The sequence below is a fragment of the Aythya fuligula genome, chromosome 3 (genome assembly GCF_009819795.1).
Source record: "Aythya fuligula isolate bAytFul2 chromosome 3, bAytFul2.pri, whole genome shotgun sequence".
Classification (NCBI taxonomy): domain Eukaryota; kingdom Metazoa; phylum Chordata; class Aves; order Anseriformes; family Anatidae; genus Aythya; species Aythya fuligula.
Window position 1 is genome coordinate 25,069,362 of NC_045561.1, and position 24,384 is coordinate 25,093,745.

Consider the following 24,384-nt stretch of genomic DNA (forward strand, 5'->3'; position numbering starts at 1 on the left):
TTGCAATTTTAGATGATAATGTCAAAAGCCAATATGATTCACATTCAATGGCAGAAGGTGGAAGATAAATCTGCTGATTTTGCTGTGTGCTTATATTCAATTACATGTTTTTTATTTATTTTCTAAAATTTATTTTACATGTCTTTACATAGGAATGAATTACGTGTTCATGTAATGCCTAGCTCAGTGGCATTATGAACACTGGGAACAACTGAACAACTTCCTTTAAACATATGCATGCATATATGTATTAGAGAGATTAATACTATAATATCTAAAGAATATTAAAAAGTGTGTTCTTGTGATACTGCATTATACAAAGTATATCACAATCACACACACAAAAAAAAAACTTAAAATTTCATTGTGTTTCAGTACAGTTTTAAAAGATGTTTGGGTTTTATATTTGCTTTCATTGTGCCTTGGAAACTGTTCATGCTATTATGTGCTTTGGGGATCCCTGGTGGAGAGAAAACTAACTGTTCTTTGAAGAAATAGTGCATTTGATTTAGGTGGCAAGGGCATGCAACTGAGTTTTACTGATAAGCCTAGATTTCTAAATCTGGGAACTTGCTAGAGATGCCATGTTGTCAGACCTAAAATAGTGGCCTTGCTGTCTTGAGATGATGTAAAGCCTTGGTGCTCCCTTCCACAAAATAGACTTGACAAATGGAAATGTTCTTGATAACAGCTAGTAACTGTTACTGGTGGAAGGTTATGTCAGTGTTTTCTCCAGTGCGTTTCTTGCTCTCTAGCATTCTGCATGTATTGTGTATTCCACTGAAGAGAGCTCTTTGCAGAGGAACTACTTGAGAGAGACTTGGAGATCCAGTGACATCAGAGGTGATTCCTTGGACACACTGAGAGGAGGGTACTATTTCTGCAGAAAGCTTGAGAGGCACTTAGGGGGTAGGAAGACAGCCTGGCATTGAGCATCTAGTGAAGGGGAGTGTGTGGCTCTGAGAATCGGGTGATTCTGACACTGTTGCTGATACACCTCTTTGAATTAAGCCTGGCAACCAGAGACAAAGCAGTTCCTGCTGTGATGCTCTCAAATACTGTATAGAAGAGGTTCCACTTCAGAATCTTACCTTCATGCTTTACCTGTGATAGGACCCTTTTGGTTTGTAATACCTACTAATTGCAACAGTTCAGTGATGTATGTGCCTTGCTTCAGTCTATAGAGGGGGAGCAAAGCATTTTAAACCATTTATGACTAATTTCAACTTCCAAATGTGTCTATTCTGTCTGTGTCAATGTAAAAGATTTCAAGACTGTTGTGTGTGAATCCACAACAGACAGGTCTAAGATGCAAAGAAACAGAACAACTCTTGTTGTTGGCCTGTTGTAGTAAATCTGGATTAACTTCCCCTGCCTTTGGGGAATGTAAACAGAAAGCTTTTACCTTTTAGTGTGTGGAACATAAACTTTCTTGAGCAGAAGCTGTAATGGTCTTATTATTGTTAAGGTGCACTGGAAACCTTTATTACTTTTGTTAACATTTTGTATGAGCTGTCTTCCAATTCAGAATTTATTTTTAATTTCTTAATTTATAAAGTATTTATAATCAGTTATAGAACAGATGTCTTAAAACAAACTAACAAAAATAAATAAGATTACAAGTCAATTAATTGTGGGCTATGGCAGAATTGAAGTTTTCTAAGCAATCTTAATTCATCCACTTTGTAAGTTTCACAATGCAAGCTTTAATTGCATAGTCACAAACTCCTTTTCTCCAGAAATACTGCTTTGTTTACTGTGTTGCATAAGCAGAGTTCCACAGCATTATGATTTCTCTTTTTTTATTCAGTAGAGGTCTGTTGCATGCAGTTGAAGCATGTTTCCCAAATATAAAATAAATTATTTTCATCTCTGGTTATCACTGTATTTCTACTTTCAGTATTCCAAATCCATAGGGTATTCAATTTTCATATGTATCCTTACACTTTATTGTTATCATTATTGGTCTACAGAAAGAAAAGTGAGGTACATGCTCCCAGTTGTAGAGTCTTACATTTGCCTGATATTTCCATTATGCATTGTTTTAAACATTTTCTCCTGCAATTGAAAGTGCATTCTATGACTCCTGACTTCCACTACTTACCAGTACAAAATCAGCCCCTGGGTTTACAGGGCTTGTTTTGTCCCACCAGTCTCATTTTCCATAGATCATCTGTGTAGCAGGGTGACCTATGAAGGAGGTGTAAGGGGGGTTGCTGAGCCATGAGGAATGAATGAAAAAGTTTCTTGGTGTTCTAGAAGCTCATTCACGACTCAGTGGTTTCCCCTACAGAAGCCCGAGGTATATTTGAATACATCCATTTCATGGATGAACTTTGATCCATGCAGTTCAATCCATCCATGAACTGCAAAATCAGCTTTTTGCTGAATGCTTTCATCAGGGGTAAAGAGGCCAGAGGAAGATGTGTTCAGCCTTTCTCAACTAAAACAATGTATTTCAGAGTTCGTACTACAAATACATGTGGAGACTTACAGCCTATAGGGATCATCTTTGTTCTAGTTTCTGACTCTGCCTGTATTAACTATTATCATATGAACTGGGAAAATACCCAGAACAGCATCTGAGTTGGGAAAAAAAGCAGTTTCAGTTCAGTTAAGAAATTCAGGAAGTTAACAGCTATTTTAGATCTAACTACAGGGCACAACAGAGATCTAGATCACATATTACCACAACTCTGCTACATTTATCCTATAAATGAACTGTCTTCAAAGTGAAGAAGCATGCAAATACTTTTTCTTTACAAACGGTGGCCTGAAGTTTCACAGGGAGAGAGATGAGCCAATGAAGAAACAAGTGACTCATCCTCATCCAGACATTGAGAATAGACAAGAGTCATCAGCATGAGTGGATTGCTGCTGGTAGATTTCAAGAACAACCAGTCTTGAACTGGAAAGTATGTTGTCCAAAACTGATACCCATTGCTCCTGAGATGAGAATATGGCCAAAGTTAGTGAGAGAGATCATAGCTGGAAAAAGAACAATTGTCTTCGGAACAGGAATTGGAAAACACAGGCCTTGCTTTAACGTCAGGCACAGCAGGAACACTGCTCATTTTCTCCGTGCTGATTCTTAATATACCTTAAGCGTCAGAGAAAAGCTTTGTTGGACAGGATGCCAGGACAAGAGTTCTGGAAAAGAAAAACTTGCACAATGTGTGTTGCAAAAAGACTGTGTTGTCTCTGTTTGACAGTAATTCAGGTTAAGCCCAATGTTGCCTTATACAGGGCTGAATTTGCCCCTTTTACTGATCTTTGTGTCACTCCTGTAGAATGAACAATAAGTAGTTAGTACTAATTTTTACAGACTAGCAATTTGTTCAAACAAGTTGTCTTCTTGAGTGTATTATTTTAATTTCATAGATGTTAATAAAATTATGTCGGTGTATCTGGAAGGAGAAATGAGGGCACAGAGAATGCAACTTCTCTAAGGTCATTCAGTGAATCTGTACAAATGCTGAGATTAGAACACAGCAATGTTTGATATCTAGTGCCCATATCCTGTGCCCATAATCTCTACCTCATACCTCAGTGATTTAAAACCTGCCAGATCTTCTCTGTGCCCCCTAGATAACTGTTGTCTGGAAACTCTGACTTAGTTAACAGCCTTTGTTTTTAGATAAATAAAGGCATGTTGTCTCTGTATTCCTTATCTCATGCATACATCTGTGTTCTCCTTTCTTACTGTGACCAAAACTATTGCTGAATAATGTTACATTTACAAAAAAGATAAAAAAATGTCTGAAGTAAATCAGTCCTGGGTCACACAGGCTGACTAATGTTTTTTTTTTTTTTTTTTTTTTTTTTTTTTTTTTTTTTTTGAGCTGGTTCTATTCATGAAGTACAAACTGTGTAGCCAGTTGCAGGCTTTAGCATTGCCTTAGGCCCCCAGTTTCTTCCTTGCTTTGTATCTTTGTGTGGTAAGGCTAAGCCAACATAAAACAGGAGCACAGCCAGGGTTCTCAGAACACATGACGGCTCTTCTGAAGGTTTGTAATAGGCCATGCTATACTCACAGTCCTGCTCCTTACACTCTCATCACTGAACCATTTTTAAAATCCTGGCTCTGTCTCACCATTTTTTCCAATCCTATGCCAGCACTATTTGTAGTTTCCCCACCTGTTACCGTGTGTATTACGTTGTAACTGCATATTGCTCTACAACTTCAGTCTGCTAACAGGCTGACTGCAGTGTGCTTATAAATTGCCATATACATTTCCCAGTTTTTCATATGATGTTACATTTTTTAATCTTTGCAAACAGTCTGTCAAAACTTCTGATTTTGTTTAGCTCACGATTTATTCTGTTTCTGTGAGTTGCACCTATTCAGACAAGAACCATTAAACAACAGAGGTGTCCTCAAGAAGCAAGCTGAAATGATTAGGAAGTTGAGGTATCATGTTGTTTTCTGAAGTATTTAATAGAGATGTGTGGGAATTTAAGCGCTGAGGGCTCTTATTCTCAAAAGGTGTGATCTTGAGTAAGTGCAGTGTGGCAGCAGCCATTGCTAGAGGGTTTGCCCACTGCCCTGCTGTATCTTTCTGTGCTCACATCTGAGTTTATGACTGCTATTATGTAGCACGTATTACTACATACTAGTGCAGTGATACTGTGGCAGAGACCAGATTTTAAATGTTTCCTGCTTACCTAGTGTTTCCTGAGAACCAGGACCACCTGCTCTGCAGACTACAAGGCTGCAGGCATGGCTCTAGGAATGATAGGGACATCCCCTCCAGAGTATGAGGGACCCTGAATGCCTGAGCAAGCCTGGCGTACTAGTATACCACCAGGCATGTTTGCAGGCTACACACAGACCTGTGAGACAGAGATGGAGCTGGAGTAGGTAAAGCACGCTGTAATTTTAATTGTTCTGTGGGCTGATCAGGGCTTTTAGAGATAGAAGGCCTCTGCTCCAAACAATCTCTGTTCTAGGTGGACATTGAAAACCAAAGGAAACTTTGACTATGTTTTAGAGATGGAAGGGTGCAGCACAATAAGCTTGTTTCTCTTTATATCACTGAGAACAGTCTAATGGGTCAACACCTAGCTTTTTAGGAAAAATTTACTTGAAGTGACTTGCTGAAGGTTACATAGGGCATCTTCAGTTGGTGTGGATCACCCAGTGTCTCAGCCCCGTGATTTTCCTTCTGCACAAAGGGTTGGCAACAGCCAGTGATCTCAGTGTAGTCAGCATTTTCTCCATAGTCCTGAAGCCCAAGCTATGCTTTGGTAGTATTTGTCTGTCCTATAAATGCTTCTTGCTACACTTCATCCACGGCTGAATTTCAGGGGCAGAGTAAGTTGTTTCTATATATAGTTGATGAAGCACGTTGAGATCTTTTGACGACGGCAGTTGTTTCTATGAAGTCAGCAATGCATTTTTTTTCTCTTTCTCCATTTGTGTTTCCAAACCGGTCACTTGAAGGAGCATACTTTTAAAATACATATATATGGTACATACTTACTGTTTGTATAGTTAATATTGGATTTTTTCAGAGTCAAAGCCTGTGTCTCTTGGTGCAAGATGTGGGAGAGCTGTGTTCACAGTGCTGCTTTGCCTTAACTCAGGCAGAATCAGAATTTTGGTTCCTGTATGTATGTTTCTTTGCTCTCTTCCCTCCCTTCCTTCCGTATGTGTTCATTCCAGGAATAGGAAGTGAATTTAAATTAAATATGTAAAGACACATGAATGAACAGTAAATTTTTTTTTTTTTTTTTTTTTTTTTCTGAAATGAAAGAGGCTTGTGTTTATTGCAATGGAGAAAAAAAGTCTTGTTTCTCCCAAACTCCCATAAATAAACACATCTTATAACACTTGTCCTTTTCTGTTTAGATTTATTTGGGAAATTCATACATCATTTTTAACAGAATCCAATATTTTGGCCCAATCTTGATGGTCTGTAGTTCATTTTCTGGTTAAGCTTTAAAGTAGTGGATACCTGCTGCAAGCAAAGTGATGTTCTGAGAGAGTTATGGCATGCTTTGAAAATAAAAGGGCTTTTTGATCCCTCTTAAGCTTCTGTTAGCAGTTTAAGTAAGTGAACAGTCACTTTGAATTTTTTGGTTTCATTGACTTCTTCCCTGAAAAATCATCCTACTGTTCTTTTTCACAGATAAACAAGCTGTGCATATGGAAAGGTGATTGCTTAAAGTCTTCTGATTTATGGAGCTCTCATAAGGTCCTTTATTTTCCTGTGGCCTTTCTGAGACAATTTTGGCAGATGGTGGTCTGTTGTGTTCCTATACAGAAATGTTAAAAGTGAAGACTAATGGTGATCACTTCCACATCAGCTGATTATTTCACAGATGATTATTTAAGTAGAGAAATCTGGCTTATTTCTTATTCTAAATCTCCAAGTTCAAATAGAAGAATAATCTGGAAAAACATCACTGAAATTTTCAGCATTTTTGAAGTTCTATTAAAAAGTTGGATTTTCTGAGAGTTTAAGAGGGAAGAATAAGAAATAGGTCAAAGGAATTGGAAGTCTGATGAACACTGAAGATATGGAGGGGTGATTTCTTGAAAGAATGATATGACAGGTTTTTGGGGAGCAAATGGATGTTAAAAATAAACCATGAGATAATTTCTATTTAATTAAAAAAGGTGATAAAGGGTGACACAGAAGTGAGAACCGTGCTAACTAAAGGTAGTTAGAAAAGCCCTGTGTTTCTCAAGGAGCTTAAAGTAATATGTGCCAGGAGGCTTTTGCTTAGATTATATTAGTTTCAAAGATCCTTGGTAAGCTGGAACTGTGATAAGAAATACTGAATGAGTTCACTCACAGACCTGCTGCTCCTATTTGTAAAGTTCTGGCTTTCTTGGTGCTCCTCTTATGTGGAAAGTGCAAATCATATCTTGTGGTCATGGTATTGTTTGGGGGGTAAGCATTCTCCTGGGTAAGCCTTTACTGGCATTTATGTTAGCATGAACTACAATTGCATACCTCTTGTCAAATAAAAGATAAAAAGTTGACTATTCTGCACTATTTCTTTTGATCTTCCAGAACCACATTATTTTTTTTAATATGTTTGGAAAATGTGAATATTCTTTTTGTCTTAACATATTGTAAATAGTGTTATTTCTTGCTCAAATACACCTGTGTGATCTCAAGTGCCACATCAGCTTAAAGTTCTATATGTATGTGGGTCACCTTGTTTCTTCCTCTTTCTCTTCTTAGGACTTCTGCTCAGCTTGTATATTTCTGTTTTCGTTTTATTTCCTCTCTTCTTAAGGATACACAGTTTCTAGCTGTGCTACTCTGCCAGCTTTAGTGGGGTTAGTCTTAACCTACCTCTGATGTGGGAATAAGCTGATTGAGCACACTGCTGCCCCTCCATGTCTGCTTGACTCATACTGCTCTGCTGGGCTCAGCTTTCCTTTTCTCTAGGTGATCTGGAAGAGTCAGCTCTCTTTGCACTTCAGATTTGTCGTCACAATTCCATTTTGGCTCTCTTTCCACTATAGCCCTCCATTCATATGCTTCTCATTACCATCTGCACAGTTCGTTTATAAAATTAAATTAAAGTAGTAAACAAAATACCAGATACTCCTCCTAATGCTTCATCTATAAATATCTTCCCTGCCTACTCATGCTGTCTGATTAAGGGTCAGTAAGCAGTTATTTAGAGAACCTAAAACAGGTCAGATACCATCAAAATAGACAGTTCTTTTAAAATCAGGATGTTACATTTAGCTTCCTGTTTAACAGTTAAAATGCTCATCTCTCTCAAAATGCACATTGGTAAGGTTGAAGCCCATTATTTTGACATTTTCAATATGAAAAAATGTTAACTTCTTTCATTCTGAAATATTTTTTCATCTAAATTGAACTAACATAACATAAAAAGTGGATTTTGAAATATTTGCCCCTCACATAAAAATTTGAGTTTATTCCTGTTTGGAATCAACTTGAGGGTTTTATTTATTTATTTATTTGTTTGTTTGTTTATTTATTTATTTAGCGTTCTCTTAGAATATCATAGAGATTCTGTGGTTCTGTGTGTTAGTTCCTTGGAACAATGATGACATTTTGGTCAGCTTTGTTATTAAAGTGCTAAGTTTACTTAATTACATGAAACACGAAAAAATGGACATAATGTTTCAGCAGTGACCAGCTATGTTTTGAGCAAATTCAGTTATAATTTAAGAAAAAAAAAAATACATCCTTCTTTCAAAATCTTAGAAAATGAGGGTAGATTTTCCTTTGATTTACAGAAATCTAGACATGGATCTGATTCCAGCATTAATCTGCAGTGTCATCAGATATTGTCATCACAATGCCTCAGTTTTTATTTCATGACCCAGGCACTCTGGACCGTGTTATATGACGAGGGCCAGCAAATGAATAAAACACACAAATTACATCAGCATAGGCATAATGTGTTCCTCCATACACTTTTTTTTTTTTAATGTAATCACTATTTTAGACATGGGCTGAGAGTTTCCTAAGAAAGTGTTCATCTGTGCTCAGCATTCATCACCGTTTGTATCATTTTAAATGGAAATACTATAGCAACCCTGAGAATATTTGTATTGAGCAGGTGAAAAGCGTGTATTTCTGATTTTGCTTCTTAGACCTGGATTTTTATTTTTAGACTATTTATCTTGTGGTAGGTCGATCAAATTTAGGAAGTTAAGCTTGATTTGACTGCATGAAACATTTGTGCTAGAAACCTCTTCTGAATTCAAATTTTCCATCCTCGTGTTACATTTATGATTTTTTTTTGAACTGATGGGTAGATATGAACAGTTTGTATGTATGGTCATCTATATTTCATGGACTTGCAGGATAGAAGGCAACTTGGCAGAAAGCAGAGCTTTAAATAGTAGTAGAGAGTGTAGGACATAGGCTCTCTAGCTGTTACTTATCCTGATTATTCATTCACATTGGTTTAGGCACCTGTAGTTGCCTTTATTGAACACAGTTCTCTCTTGTGTCTGGCTTTGGCATGGCTTCTGAAAGCTCAGCTTTGGTGAGCATTTTTTCTTTGTAAGGTTGAAATTGTATCCGGTATGGACACCCATAGGGAGGATGACCTTGGCCGATGGGTGCAGGCATTACTGACAACCTAGCTGAACACAATAAACTTGCCAGTTCCTCGGGAAACATTGTCACTAGGACAACTGACATAAAATGACACAGGAGATAGGGAATATGGTTGCCAATATGCCTGATCCCAGTGCTATCTTGTCAGATTTCACTTTGTGCAAAGCACAGGTGTGTGGTTGCTGTCAAACTTTTTAAAGTCACTGTTTCTGCAGACCTTGCTGTGCCCTTATACGTGTCTGCTTTTGAGGTGCACCAGGCATGTCCTGGACAAAAAAAAAAAAAAAAAAAAAAGAAGCCACGTTGCTTTTCTCAGTTGTGATGCATACTTTCTCCTTGAACTCCAGACCTGATCTCCAATGCCATTGTCTCATCGCCCGGGTGTCCTCTTCTGCGTTGGCTCTGGTGCCCATAATCTGAAGAGGACAGTGACAAGTGACTGAAGGGTCGCCACGGACGGATGACAAACCACGTTGTGCTACATTAACAAACCATACGCGAGCCTGGAGAAATACAAGTAAGTAGATTTTAAAAAACTCTCCTTAGGCAGACGGGCGGGCGGTATCTTTTTGGTCAGAGCGGTTGCGCTGGCGAGCTCCCCGGCCCGCCCTCCCCTCTCGCTGCCCCCTCGGCGCCTGCGGGAGGGAGGGGGGCAGCCGGCGGGGCCACGTGACAGCCCCGCGGCGATAATAACCCGCGGCCATGGGCAGCGCCGGGCTTCTCCGGGGGGTCAGCCGCAGGGAGCTGCAGCAGCACAGAGAGCGAGCGAGGGAGGGAAGGGAAGGAAGGGAAGGGAAGGAGGAGAGGGAGACAGAGGGAAGGAAGAAAGGGCACCACCGGTCAGTGCCTACCTGGCAGTTTCAGCCTCTGCTCTCGGCAAGACTCATCGCTATTCACACCCTGTCTCCTTGGAAAAGAAAAAGAAAAAAAATTCAACACTGCTACCTACAACCCATCAGCGACTAAACTAAACTTTAATATATCTGTATTTAACTGTAGTAGAAGCCACAGCAGTTGAAGCTGATCCCTGGGTAGAATGAACAGCATGAACCAGATAGAAACAAACATGCAGTATACCTACAACTATGAAGAAGATGAGTACATGACCCAAGAAGAAGAATGGGACAGGGACCTGCTCCTGGACCCAGCATGGGAGAAACAGCAAAGGAAGGTCTGGAAATAAAGTCATGTGTGTCTGTATATGTGCATCTCTGTGGAATTATGGCCTCTCATGTAGCCATGCTACATTTGGAATTGCAGGGTTGTGCAGTAAGGGCTTCTTATTTTAGAAGAGAGTGTGTATTTTCCATTGTATAAAGCATATATGTTATATATTATATCATATTTTGAGGAAAAAGCACACCATTTTTGGATTCTGAATTGAAACGTGTAAGATGACACTGATTAACAAGAGTCAGATGTGTCTTTTTAACATTGTACTAGCAATATTTTGTCAGTACCTCTACATTTACATATTAGTTGTTGATAGAGATTCCAGTGATTTTTAACTGCACTTCCTGGGTCTTCCTTTCAGAAAGCAGTTTCTGAATTGATGTATGTGCCTGAGTGCTTCTCAAAAAGTGTAAATTGCAATTGTAGCCAGGGTGCTTCGTGAAATTGTTAAAATTTGTGCAAAAAGAAGTTTTCTTGCAGTATTTCTGAGAGAGACTGAGAGATCGCTTTCAAAACCATGATCTGGCTGCTCAGCTCCTATTAGAACTTACTGTTGAATGCAACTGACTGATCTTACAAAGAAGATATTGCCTAGAAATTTATTCAGGATAGGTATGGATAAGTGTATTTAATGAGCTAGGTTAATCACATGCCATTCACTGTCTGGGTGAAAAACAGATCTGTAAACTCCTTGGAATACATTGTTGTAGAGGAAATACTTCTCATCTTTTAGGTATAGGAAAACTATTATGTCACCAAGCACTACCTATGCCCTATTTCTGAGCTATTTCTGAGCATAGGCACAGATTATAACTCTTATCAATATACTTGTCAATGATTTGGTACTCTAGTAATTTCTGAAAGATCTAATTTCAGAAGACTGAGTTTTAAACAGCACGTGGAAGAGAGATGTGAAATACAATAAAGGATTTAGTACTTCCTAATGTAAAAGGTGATGTTGAAGTCACAGTTGACAGATCTGGGATTAAAAGGTTATCCGCTGGTTGCAAGAAAGAAAAAAAGGGAGGGAGAGAACGAAACAGAGCTCTAAACTAAGGTGGTATGTGTTTTTGCTATAGGTGAGCAGCTCACTCCAAAAATTCAAGTAGAAGTTAAAAAGTTCTGTGGAATTTGGTTACAGTAATATTTAGCCCATGTCAAATCCAGAAATCAAGAAAATACAGTTGCAAAAAATATATTTGAAGACAATATGGCCCACTGTTACAGTCATGGATTCTATATGACCATAGAAGTAAGAGCTGTTAGAATTGTTGGTTGCCAATGTGTTTGCTTTTCCATTAAAATTAGCAGAGCCAATATTTTCCTCTCAGCGTTCACTTGTAGCTTTCCTCCTGCTTTGAGTTTGTGCATTTCATTTTCCTGTATTCACACCTATTAAGATTCTGGTGTACAAGTATAGTGTGAAAAGTTCAGGGTTAGGTTGAAGTTCATTTTTCTTGATCTACCAGCTGCTGCAACTCCTCACCAATTATTATACATCAATAGTGATGTCCATTTTACTTTTACACTCTTTAGATGGTGAATTTGTATTTATTTTGATATTTTATAAATGAGGATGAAAGTGATGTCAGTTTTAATCTTTTGAAATTGCTCAGCAGTAACGCATTGTGATTACATATAATGAGGATTCAATTGTCCAGCGTTTCAGAAAACGCTGCATTTTCAAACTAAATAATGGACAGGTTACAGGGTAGTCAGTATTCTAATGTAATTTTCCTAGAATGCAGATAAATAATAAGAGAATTTGAATTCTGTAGGCTTTCTTTTGTTTGCAGTAAATCTCTTGACTTTTACAGAAGAGCAGGGAGTAGTTGATATAAGACCCTACTGCAAAGTCTTTGTCTCCATTTCTCCAAACACAGTGCTTCAGCAGAAAGTATCCTTTCCCCATTGACAAATGAAAGCTTTCCTTCATAGAATAGAGAGATAGGTAGTGCCTTTGCTGCTTTATGTTGCTTGTCCCCAGTGCTTGTTTTTAATAATTGTTGCCACGTATAAGTAAAATTTAGGAGGGGGATCCTCATTCCTTGCCTTGGAAAGGAGTCTGAATTTACTATGATGTGAAAAATAAGTAGTCTTATGTAAAGGTCCTGATAAACTTTTTAAGATTTCAAGGCTTCTTTTTCTAAAGACAGTTGCAGGAATTACGTTCTTTATTATCTTGTTTATTGGGAAAAGATTGCAGATACATGGGCACTGATCTCTGTTCAAACTGGTAATATAATATAGAAAAGTGATCTCAGTGGAGCCCTGGCAGTTGGCAGTGTATATTTTCTATTAGACAGTCTTGGAACACACCAAAAATAAATGCCATTGTTTCTATTGTGGGCTGCCCTCTCCAGACTTGCCATTTCAGTGATATGCCTGGTATGAGATCTGTCAACAGATGCTGGTAACACATGATGACGTCCATAGGATTACAATGGATGTGACACCTAATTATAACCATGGTTCATAGAGTATTATGGTCTGCTGTAATCCAGTCTCCTTGGTGGCTGCAGGTGTCAGAATAAATATGAAGTATACTTATATGAAAGAAGGCTCACTAGTAGCTTAGCTTTGTCTCTCTGAATGTTAACACCAAATAAAATACTTTGGTTAGGGTAATAATTAGCCCGTGTCAAATCGAGAAATGAAGATAATACAGCAATTTGACCATTTGCTGCATTAGACACTATTACTAAAAACTTAAGATCATATGGTTGGAAACTTCAGATAGCAAATTTTAAAGAAAGACTAAACAAAAAAAATAGTTTGTCTTCATTGTATTTTGGATGGATGTGCTACCTTCAGTAGGAACTAACTAGAGAACTACAGCCTTTTGAGCATGTGGATGGAAACCATGAGACTGGAAACTTCTGAAGCCTACTGCTTGACCCAGTACACTTCCATTGGCCACATGTGCATAAACAGCAGTTGAAAGATCTTTGCCAGTGGCCCCTTGTTTCTTCAGTACTACACAGAAATCAGAAAGTTAAGTCTGACTGGCCAGAGGTGGTGGGATGGTCTTCTTGACTCTGTAACCTTAGACTAAGTCAGTTAACCTCCTTACACCTTTTTAACCAGTTTTCTTACTGGTTAAAAAAAGAGGGCAAGAGTAGTGATTTCTAAACAACTGATAGAAGTAGTTGGCTTTATGGTATGTCAGAGTGGTCTTTCAGTCCCCACTGTGCTGGACTGGAATTAAAAAAATAATGTTATTTCCTCGTGGAAGACTTAAAATATGTTATTTCTTCTCTCCATGTTATATTTCTCTCTTACCTTGCAAAAAAAAAAAAAAAAAAAATTTGACAAATTCTGCAAACCTTTTAATTGTCACTAACCTGTATTTCAGTATAACTTTAACATAGGGAAATACAATATCCCTTAGCTTTGGAAACCTAGAACAACTGTACTTAAAATGCAAATATACTGTATTGTTTGCAGCATGTCTGAGCTGCCAACTAGCGAGTGGTTGTTAAACAGTACTTTTTCTTTCATTTACGTTTTCAGTGTGACCTATAAGGATTTACCTGCTTTACCTCCTTTGGCTGGCAATACAACTCCTGTTGTCCTTGAAAATAAAACACCAACTCCCCCCCAAAAAACACACCAAAAAACCCCACTATATATATAGATATATGTATACATTTAGAAGCCACAACTATGGCAAATTCATTGGAAGAAGAGACCCAGGACTATGTATTATGGACAAAATGCTTCTTTTCCTTGTGTTGGCACAACTTCATTAAGTTCAGCTGATTAGAGAGGTTCACTGTAGCCTCAAAGAGAAATTGACCTTGTGTTCAGTCTGACTTCAGTGTCTATAAATAGAGTTACAGTCAGTGTCCCGGATTCACTCTGAAGTCTGTGTGGTCTTCTATGGATGGAATCTAAATATGTTTCTTATCAGAAACCTCTTCCTGAAGGAAAGTGTACTGGTGAATGAGAAGACAGATAACTAGTAGAGGCAAATGTCTTCATTCTTCATACAGGAATAGGAGAGAAATGATCAAGCTTGAATGAATGAAAAAGAAATGTGAGGCATAAAAACATTGGCAGGAGAGGCTGGATGCCACCAGGAAAGTTCAGTACTCTAGAACCACTCCTCATGGATTTACAGGCTCGGGGCTGAAATAATTGCCATGGAGAATATGGCAATATCTACAGTGTGTAGAGGGTAATCCAGCCTGGATTTTTTTTTTTTTTTTTTTTACAGAATTTCTAGGTTGGAAGAGACCTCAAGATCATCGAGTCCAACCTCTGACCTAACGCTAGCAGTCCCCACTAAACCATATCCCTAAGCTCTCCATCTAAACCTCTTTTGAAGACTTCCAGGGATGGTGACTCCACCACTTCCCTGGGCAGCCTGTTCCAATGCCTCACAACCCTTTCAGTAAAGAAGTTCTTCCTAACATCTAACCTAAAACTCCCCTGGCGCAAAATTCTATTTTTAGATTCTATGGAAATAATCAGTGGTGTGTTTTTTTTTTTTTTTTTTTTTTTTTCAGACTGTACTAAATTCTTTCCTCAAATAATTAGCCTTGGGATTGAAGCTTCATAGCACATAGAGACATAGTCCATCTTTTGAGTTTTTTTCAGTGAGGTGGCACTTTTTACCTGTGTGGAATCCCAGTTGAATATTTCTTAGGAAGATTGGGACACTGGATTGAGTAGCTTCAGAGCTAATTTCAGCTGGAGATTTCATTTGTTTGGAAGAAAATCTACCATGTACTGGTGTTGGAAGCAGAGTTTTATTTTGTGGATAAAAGACGATATGCTGAGTCCAATCCTGCAGTTCTTTGCTTTCCTTACCTTTTTTCCACAGAATTAACATGATGTAGGTGTCTTACAATTTCTGCAGGTTGAAATGCAGAACTTTCTATTGATACTTAAAGTTAGAATAGCAAACAATTTTGCCTTTTTAGACTCTACTTTATTTTTTCTTAGTATTCAGTCAGCATTTTAGCTGTCTTCTATAGAAGTACGAAGTGCTTTCAAATGCTATTTGCCAGTATAGGTGCAGAGTGTATGCCTTTTGATAACACTATTTCAGCACTCCAAGGCCAAATGCTTCTCCTCCATTTGCATCAAGAACTTTCTTTTTAAACGAGTGCCCAAAACTCTAATATTAAGAACACACACGTGCACAAAACATTTGTTGTCTCCTTTTAAATCCTGGGTGCTCTTTAAATGACCTTCTCAGTGGTAGATGGCCCCATATAGGGTCTGACTCACAACTTGGTAGTCAATGGACAGACTCCATTTTTGCTATCAGTGTGTCTTCATTTTTTTAGCATATCCTACGGTTATAATTGCCCACAATATTTGGCACTGATGCAACAGAAGGATACAAATTTTCAGTGTTTCTAGTCCTATGGAGAGTTGCAATGAGGGTACACGGACTCTGTAGAAATATAGGATGAGTTTACCCCTTGCTCTGTGTGATTGGCCTCTTAGAGATTAGTGCTATTTAAAATAGTAACATGTTAAATTCCTCTTGCTGATGTTACTTGCATGGAATGGTGTTTGAGAAGAACATGCTGAAAGGATAGTGGAATGATCATATTTTGTCAAGGTGCTTCATATTCAATCTTGCAAACTATCAATGAAGCATGCAGCTGAGAGGGACCTGAATAAGGTGGTGCTTATATATGGAGGAAAATGCAAGTAAAGCTATTCTGAAATTCACATATTAAGAAATGATTATGGAGGTAGATTTTTAGAATGGGAAGGGTTTCTTTATCAATACCAAATGTGAGGAATCAAAGTATTACTCTATTTTTTTCTGTTTAAACTCAAACAGCCTCCTCAGTGTTGACACCCATTTGTCTATATCTGCCAGAAACAGAACTATATGGTTCTGAAAAGAAGTCGTAGAAGAACAGAACCACAGAATGGTTTGAGTTGGAAGGGATCTTAAAGATCACCTGGTTCCAACCTTGTGCCATGGGCAGGGACACCTCCCACCAGAGCAGGTTGCCCAAAGCACCAGTCAATCTGGCCTTAAACACTTCCAGGGATGGGGCACACAGAGCTTCTCTGGGCAGCCTGTTCCAGGGCCTTACCACCCTCATAGTAAAGAATTTATTCCTAATGTCTAATCTAAATCTACCCTTTTTCATTTTGAAGCCATTCCCCCTTGTCCTATCTCTACGGTCCCTGGTCCTTCTCCATCTTTATTGTAGGTGAGGGCTTTTATAAGGTCTCCCCAAAGCCTTCTCTTCTCTAGGCTGAGCAACCCCAACTCTTTTCCTGTCTGATAAGAAACATTTTTTAACATGAAACAAATCCTACCACCTTCCTACATACACTCAGATATGCAGCGCAGCTTCCCCTGAAATTTGTATGGTGAAATGTCTGCCGATACCCTAATCCTATTAGTAAGACAATAAGGATTGGAAGAAAGTGTGGATCTAAGTGGGTTTCCATAAGCTGCAACCAAGGTGCTTAAGGGCTAGAGGAAAGCTGCGTGTTAAGCGGTGGACTTTGCAATAATCTCTTGGAGGAGGAAGGTCTGCATCTTTTGCTCTGGATCTGTGTTTGGGTCATTGGAGAGCTGTGTAGAGAGATACGGGAGGCATTTGCTAGGAAGACACTGAGGGTTCTCAGCCTTCAAACTAAGACAGCTTTGCAAGCTGAACTTTGTCTGCTGTTTGCCAATGGGGCAACACAGTTCAAAATCCTCCACCAGAACATATCGTCTGTCTTACAAGTAAGACAAAGGGGTTTCATCACAGTAATGGAAAAATCAGGTACCAAATGCCTAACGTAAATTTAATCACTGTTGCACAAATTCAGACCTGTGTACTGATGTTTAGGTAGTCATTTCTGTATTGCACTGATTTAATTTCACTGAAGCTGAACAACAGGATTTTCTTTACTTGTGAGAACTATATAGATATTGGTAGTGTTTCAGAAATCATACTACAGAGCCTGCTCATGGGAGAATGCATTTGATTACGCATCTAAATGCAGGTGGACATTATCGGTGACATTTCACTTGTGAAAGTGATATAGAATTAGGTAAGAATTTTGTGCTGCTTAGCTTTGTCCAAGTAAAAAGAGGTCCCACCTGAACGTTATTTTATGTACTTGCAAGCAAACAAATATAAAAGCGTTTATATAGTTGGCAAAGTTGAGTCATTTTGGATAGTTTTACTGCTGAATAAAATATTTTCTGAGCTCTTAATGCCCAGATGAACAATGTGTAACTGACGTGCTGTTCCTCTGTTGTGAGTAGTGAAATATTGCTGAGTGAATACATCTTACATGGCTATATATTTTTCCTCTCAGCTGATACCAGTAGGAAAATGTACTTACATTGGGCACTCCATTTCACTCTCATAACAGTGTGTGACATATGTCCTTGTAATATTACTGGATTTGGTGGATTTAAATATATCACGTGTTGAGAGACTGAAGCATGGAGGTGATCATAATCTTCACCAGTGCTATACAATGCTCTTTTTTCTATCTAATAAAATTAGACATATCTTTAAAGAATAGAAGTCAGCTCTTTCCACATCATTTAACCTGCAAATACAATGTAATGATAATCCTCTGTGACTGTTTCCGTATGTGTTCTTTAGGAGCTCTTCCTGCAGGCACTACAAGTACCTCTTCAATACAAACTGAGATAGCGTGGTCCTCGTAATCCTCAAACCACTGGTGTGAGAGGATAACAGGGCAGGTGCTATTGCAATAACGATTTTCCTCTGTTATTGTAAATGCTGGAACAAAAGTAGAGGTGGAAGACTTTGAAATACAATGTTCACCTTTTATGAAGTGCTTACTTGAAATAGTAGCTTGTAGAAATACGTTTCATTCTTCAGAGGGCCTATCCAGGGGGAAGCAGAAGCTACCAGTTGTCTACCTAATGATGTTTATTTTGTTTTTACATTTGGACCTTGAATTCCCACACATGTACCCAGGTGACAAAAGTAGTCCTGATTTTATGTTCTTAGTGCAAAAATGGGTGCTGCCACTCCCAGTTTTCCCTGCTTCTGAGTTATAAGGGCATATCGCTTGGTCCATATATCTCCAAAATAAGGTTGTGTTACTTGTGTGGAGGCTTTAAAGAAGTAAAGTATTAAGTGTTAATTGTACCATGTGTGAATAAGATATTCTGTTTACTTCAAATGCTTCTTCCCACCTGCTCTTAACTGTCAGAATCTCTTCAACTTGAAATGTAATACCCGTTGTGTTTCTTTCTTTAAAAAAACAAACACATCAAACAAACAAACAAAACCCACAGAAACTGTAAGCAAAAGCAGTCCAGCCATCCATTACATTGATAACAACTAGCAGAACCTAACTCAGAGCACGTGGCTTCTACTCTGAACTGCTTCCTAGAACATTGTTGCTCCTCTCCACTACCATAGCAGGAGCCTGCAGAAAGTGACTACCCTAGTCTAAAAATAACACCCGTGATTACTCCTTAAGCATCTAAGGAAACGCTCATATTTTTATAGGTGTTGGACACCCAGGCATTTCCAATGACGTTAGAAGGAACTGCAGTCTTATTTTGCACCTCTGAAAGTCATTCCACTATTTTGGCACTCCCAGAAAGGCTTAGCCTTAAGGGATTTATTTTTTTTTTAAACTCACATGTAATCTCGGTTGCAAATTTGCTTTTCACTGCAGCAAGAATTACGACATTGCATGCATGCATATGAGACTAAAAGAAAACTGGTACTCTGTTGCATTAAATGCAAATAAAAAATTACATAAATGATTGTGTAGCTTTGGGGTGTTGTTTCACCTAAATGGGGTTCTTTAGTTTACGAACAATATCTGTAGTCCAAATCTGTTTCCAGCTGTACTCTGGGGTGTAGTTCCACCATGCATTTTCTTTGGTGAAGCATCTGTCCACCCTTGACACTACTCTTTTCTGTGGACTTAGTCTCTTCTGTTTGTTGGTGCAATGATCTTCTATATTCTGCTATATCATTGAAATAATTTGAAGTAACCCTATTCCCCTGGTTCTCACCACTTCTTAAAGACAAATCATTTCAGTAATGTAGTTTGCAGGGAAGCCTCACAAGCAGTTATAGCCATACATGTATATACATGTATTATGTATCATGCACATATCGTGTAGCTGGCATAGGTATTAAAAAACAAACTAATCACTATGTGAGGCTGAAGGTTGCTTGCTTTCCTGTAGCCTGGGACCTTCACTTCCATGACCAAGCACAAGTCCCAATGTGGTTCTAGTGTCTAGTAACTTGGCACACAGGCTAGAGAGGAGCTTTTCGTTGTGTAATTGGGAATTAAAGCACAAGGTTTTTCTTCCTCTGTAAGAGCGTCAACTGAGACTTTAGTGTAGGCTAAAAGTGAAATTCAATCTGGTGGTCTTCAAATCTGCCACATAAGACAGTGCAGAGACATAATTTACTGTGTAAATATCTTGGGGTCTGACTGTGACTTTTCGCCATCCTATTTTGGTGTCAGGGCCTTAAAACAAAGATGTGTGTGCAATTGAAAACCTTTCAGAATCTGTTTTAATTTCATCAAAAATACAGAAGACATTTTTATGTTTACGGAAATGCTCTAAAGAAAGCTGATTAATTGTATAAGAACATACTTTCATCCCCCTCAAATTGACTGTGTTGACCAATTTATGATGGATTTATTTATGATTTACTTACTCACCTGGCAATGTGGTATATAATTAATGGATAAAGATAGCATAGTGAAGGAAATCAACAGAGAAAGCAAGGGAAAGACATTTGGAAATCCAGTCAACTAAATCCTGGATTAGCCTACTTTAATTAATCCTTCTATTTCCAGAGGACATATCTTTACTTCCTTCCATACTATAATGTGAGAATGTTTCTTTCATCTCATTCTAGATTGCATTTGATCATTTAAATATGTGTCTACTGAAATAAAAATGTTAGCCAGCACTATCTGTGATAGTTCAGGAAATCTTTAAGAAACTGAGAGGACTATAGGGCACAGATGGTAGAAGAAGGACCTGAGACTTGAATGGAGAATAGGAAATACAGTCTCATAAGAAGGTTCGTTTGCATTGATAGGGCAGTGGTGATGTGTTTTCATTGCTTAATATACTTCAGAGAAAGCTTCAAGCAATATAAAAGGCGTGTGCTTCGCCTGTAGTTTTGTCCTTTGCAGATCCATCACAGTAGTTGTGACGCTTTTTGGATTACCTATATTCCATTTTCTAAATTTGCCAGTAGTGGCAAATGTAACAGAGATTATGCTTTTATTCTCTGATAGCAAAGATGCGGCCAGTCATACAGTTGGAAAAAGAATATAGAGGGAGATAAACCCCAGAAAATTGGCTGTCTTCAACCTTTTTATCATTGCTGAAACACTTCCCTTCAAGCCTGTTGGCATTTTCACTGTGAATTCCTTTTCTCCTGATGGACAGCAGTTTTGGAGATATAAATATATATTTTTATATAAATTCAAAGTTGCAATCTTTATTACATGGGTGATAGTCTATCAAAGCTTTTATAAAACAAAATGGTACAATATTTCTTTGCTGCACTCAACATGTTGCAGTGTACTGAGAGATATAGTGCTTTGACAGTTGATTCTGAACTGGTTTGTTTGGAGCTATGGGTTGCAAAGAGCTTCATGGTGTAAAGCACTTTGTGATCACAAGTACTGTGTAAGATACTAGCTAGTATAGCTGCACTACTCCAACTTGCAATGTAGAATTACTTGTTTTTATAGTGTAAATTCAAGCTCTGCAAAGTGCAGTGTATTGGAACAGGGACTGGCTTGCATGCTCTAAGGTTAGACTACAATATTACAGAAAAATACTGTCCTCAGGTTCAGCTGGGATTGTGAACGCTCCTGGTCAGGCTGAGTGTGAGTACCGTGTCTCTATCAAGGCGTAGATCTTTGTGGGTTCTCTATTTCTGCTAATTTCATTAGGGGACATTTTGAGATGAAAAATGTGGCAGTGTTGCATATAAAAAAAATCTACCATGCTTTGTTGATTATTAAATGCTAGAACAGTATGGCCTACTGAAAGAGATCATGCACGTAATTTTTTTTCTCCAATGGGAATACAATATCAATATATGAAAAAAAAGTAAAAGCCACTAGCCAAAAGTAGATTATACAAAAATTTCCACTTGTGCTGTTCCATTAGTCCTTTTGTGCCTTTTTGTCTTGCTTTACTCTTGCTTAATTCTGTGGTTCAGAATGTGCTTGCTTCACAGCTATTATTTCAATGGGATTTGATTTTTGAGGCTTGTGAAGTAAAAGTTCTTTCACTTACTACAGTATTTTAAATTTTCAAAATATACGTAGGACTGTAAGACATTGCACGACCAGTATTAGGGGTGAACAGAGCCCTCTTAATGCTGCAATTGGAACTCTCAGTCTGTGGGGATGTTTACATTTTACCTTTACTGTCATGTAAGGATATTGGACAGAGGCATACAGAGGTTTGACTACTTGAAAGAAGTTGTACGAAAAGCTTTGGATGAACAAGGACTGAAACGCTGAATTTTTCAGTGTCTTTACTCACTGACTTTCATTTCACTCTCATTAGAGAAAGCAACTTAATATGGGAACAGTGTAACTCAGATATCTGTTAGTAATTTGAGAACTTCACAGATCATACCCTTTATTTTCTATTCTGTAGTGCTAATCTTGTACCTCGAACATTTTAATGCATCAAATAATGGTATGTAATCCAAAAAATACTGAGGTATTAATTCCAGTTGACAAGGGTCAACAGGAGATATTATCTTATACTAACAAAGCTGTTGCTTTACATAGAAGGCAGAGAGAACAGAGTCATTAGGAAAGTAGTATGTAACTGTAAATTACATGATACGTATTGTTAATGAAGTAGGAGGGAAGATGGAAAGCTAAGATCATTGCAAAACAGAAAGGGATTTGCTCCCTCTTACACTATCTAGCAAGAATAAATTATATAAAGCTGCTATAGGACAGTAGAATGTGACTTGTGGACAAAGGCTTATCAAAGAGGGTGTCACCTGAATAGAATTTGTGACCATCTTTTTTTTTTTTTTAAAGATTCATGCATATGATGTGAATAAACAAACTGAACTGCAAAAACAGTTATTCCCCTCCAAGAGAAAGCTGCCTGCAAAACCCCTGCCCTTTGTCACTACTTAGCAAGGTGGTGAAAACATTAATTAAAAGTCTTTCAGTATTGCAAAGCTGTCTACATACAATATTCTATTAGCTCCTATACCCTAACACATGATGAAAAATAGTCTTGTCCTGAAGATGGACTTTTAATTTATTGGTTGCAATTGCATGGCTGGGGGGAACCTTTCACTTTTAGGTCACTATTTTGAAATCAGGCCAGGTGAATAAGTGACAAGGTTGCTAACACATGCATAGTGTCTATGAGATGAGTTGTAATCCCAGTTTAGCTCTCAAGCAGACAGGTGTCCCCATCACTTATACCACCAGAAATGGCAGCTTCATCGGGGATGTCCAAAACTGGTCTTATTAGTGAGAGACTGGGGCAGTGACTTTTCGTTCTAGAGGTGAAAGCTAAAACAATTTCTATTTGTAAAAATGAGTTCTCGAATTGCATCTTTGAGGTTATTCACAGTCATTGCTATTCTTAACGGTTTCCTGGACGTTTTATTTTCTCCATACCTAAACGGCTGGTACATTTCATAATTCACTATGAGTTTAAGGAGGGAAAAATAACTGGCATGCAACTAGATTTACAGTAGCAGGTAATTAGTTTATGCAAAACAGCTGGCTTTGATTTTTTTTTTAATATATAATTAAATTTGGATGACTGAGAACAGATGCTGAAGTTGTTGGTAAATATTTTGTGTTGTTCTCCATGTGTTCATGGTAGGTTCTGATCTTGCTTAACTCACAGTTGTTTACAAGATATTTGTAGCTTTTTCAACTTTCTAAATTTTCTATTATTTCTTTATTGGACTTTTTTTTTCAGGGTAGTATTTGAGCACCTCAAAAACTACAGTGAATTTTCCCCACAATAGTGTTGTGGGATATGGAGTGTATATCATTCGAATTACCCTTGAATACAGATGTGGGATACTTAAAAGTACCCAGGTATGGCTAACATCTGTTCCTATTGTTGTTAAGTGGCCTTTGGTCCTACATGAGGAATCACGTATCATAAAATGCTTTCTATTTAGACCAATACATGTTTTTAAAAATTCCTGTCTTAAATAACTTAAAGGGTGTGGCAAGGTTGGGAAGAAAGCACAAATGTCAAAATATCTTCCCCAGGATTATAGTACGGATCTTGAGAAATATATGTACACATTTGCAATGACATAGAACATGCCATTGCATCCACTTTCATTTTAATTTGCATTCTGTTTAACTTTCCGTGAACACTCTCCTGCCTACTAAATTTGAATCTACTTTCTTGCTATCCTGTTACATTTCTTCAGCTCTGTTTCTTTATTATCCTCTGTCTTCATCCTTCTCCTGTCTTTTCCTCTAATATCCCTGGCAAAGCTTCCCTAGTGTTCTATTTCTCTTTCCTAAGGGAAATTATGGGGTCATAAAGTAGGAGAGGGAAGGGAGGATCATGGCAGAAAGAACACCCTGACAGAAAAGAGGTTTACAGCTAACTGTCAGATCTTCTGCTGAATGAGTTATGTTGCAGTCTTTGGGTAATATGCATATATAAGTTTTAGGGCCTCTCTACCACAGAATCTGGAAGGAAAAATAGTCTTGCCAATTATTTCTTTTCCAGGCTGTAGTGTACATGTCAGTTACGATGGGAATCTTCCATGAACACCATAGAAAATATGACTGGGAGAATTTGGGAAGGCATTTAGTCCATTCTTTCACTTTCAGACAGAAGCAAATATGCTCATACTGTTCTTGACATGTTTATTCAACTTGTTCTTGTTGATCTCCAAGAAGAAGGATTACATGTTTCCCCAGCCAATCTCTTCCAGTGCTTTACTGCTCATAGAGTTAAAAAGTGATCTAAATGTTCCTCATTCTTGTTTAAGCTCATAGCTCCTTGCTACCTTCAGTGAACGTAGAGAACTGATCTTCTATCTGTTGTGATTTTGTAAATGGTTGAGACAAGCATTAGTCTCATTACAAACTTATCATGATTAAACTGTCCCAATGGTTCTATATTTCTCATATGTTAAGCTTTCTAGAATTTGATGACTTT

General features: G+C 38.0%; 1 protein-coding gene across 6 annotated transcripts in view; it reads left to right on the top strand.

Moving 5' to 3' along the window:
• The first annotated feature begins 10,072 nt into the window (after window positions 1–10,072).
• The window catches only part of ACTN2 (actinin alpha 2), a 67,376-nt gene continuing 53,064 nt past the window's right edge, over window positions 10,073–24,384 (top strand). For all 6 annotated transcript variants that reach the window (XM_032184722.1, XM_032184723.1, XM_032184727.1 and 3 more), the window contains exon 1: window positions 10,073–10,236. In XM_032184722.1, the coding sequence (XP_032040613.1) occupies window positions 10,102–10,236 (135 nt within the window). In that variant the 5' untranslated portion in view covers window positions 10,073–10,101. The remainder of the gene's footprint in view (window positions 10,237–24,384) is intronic.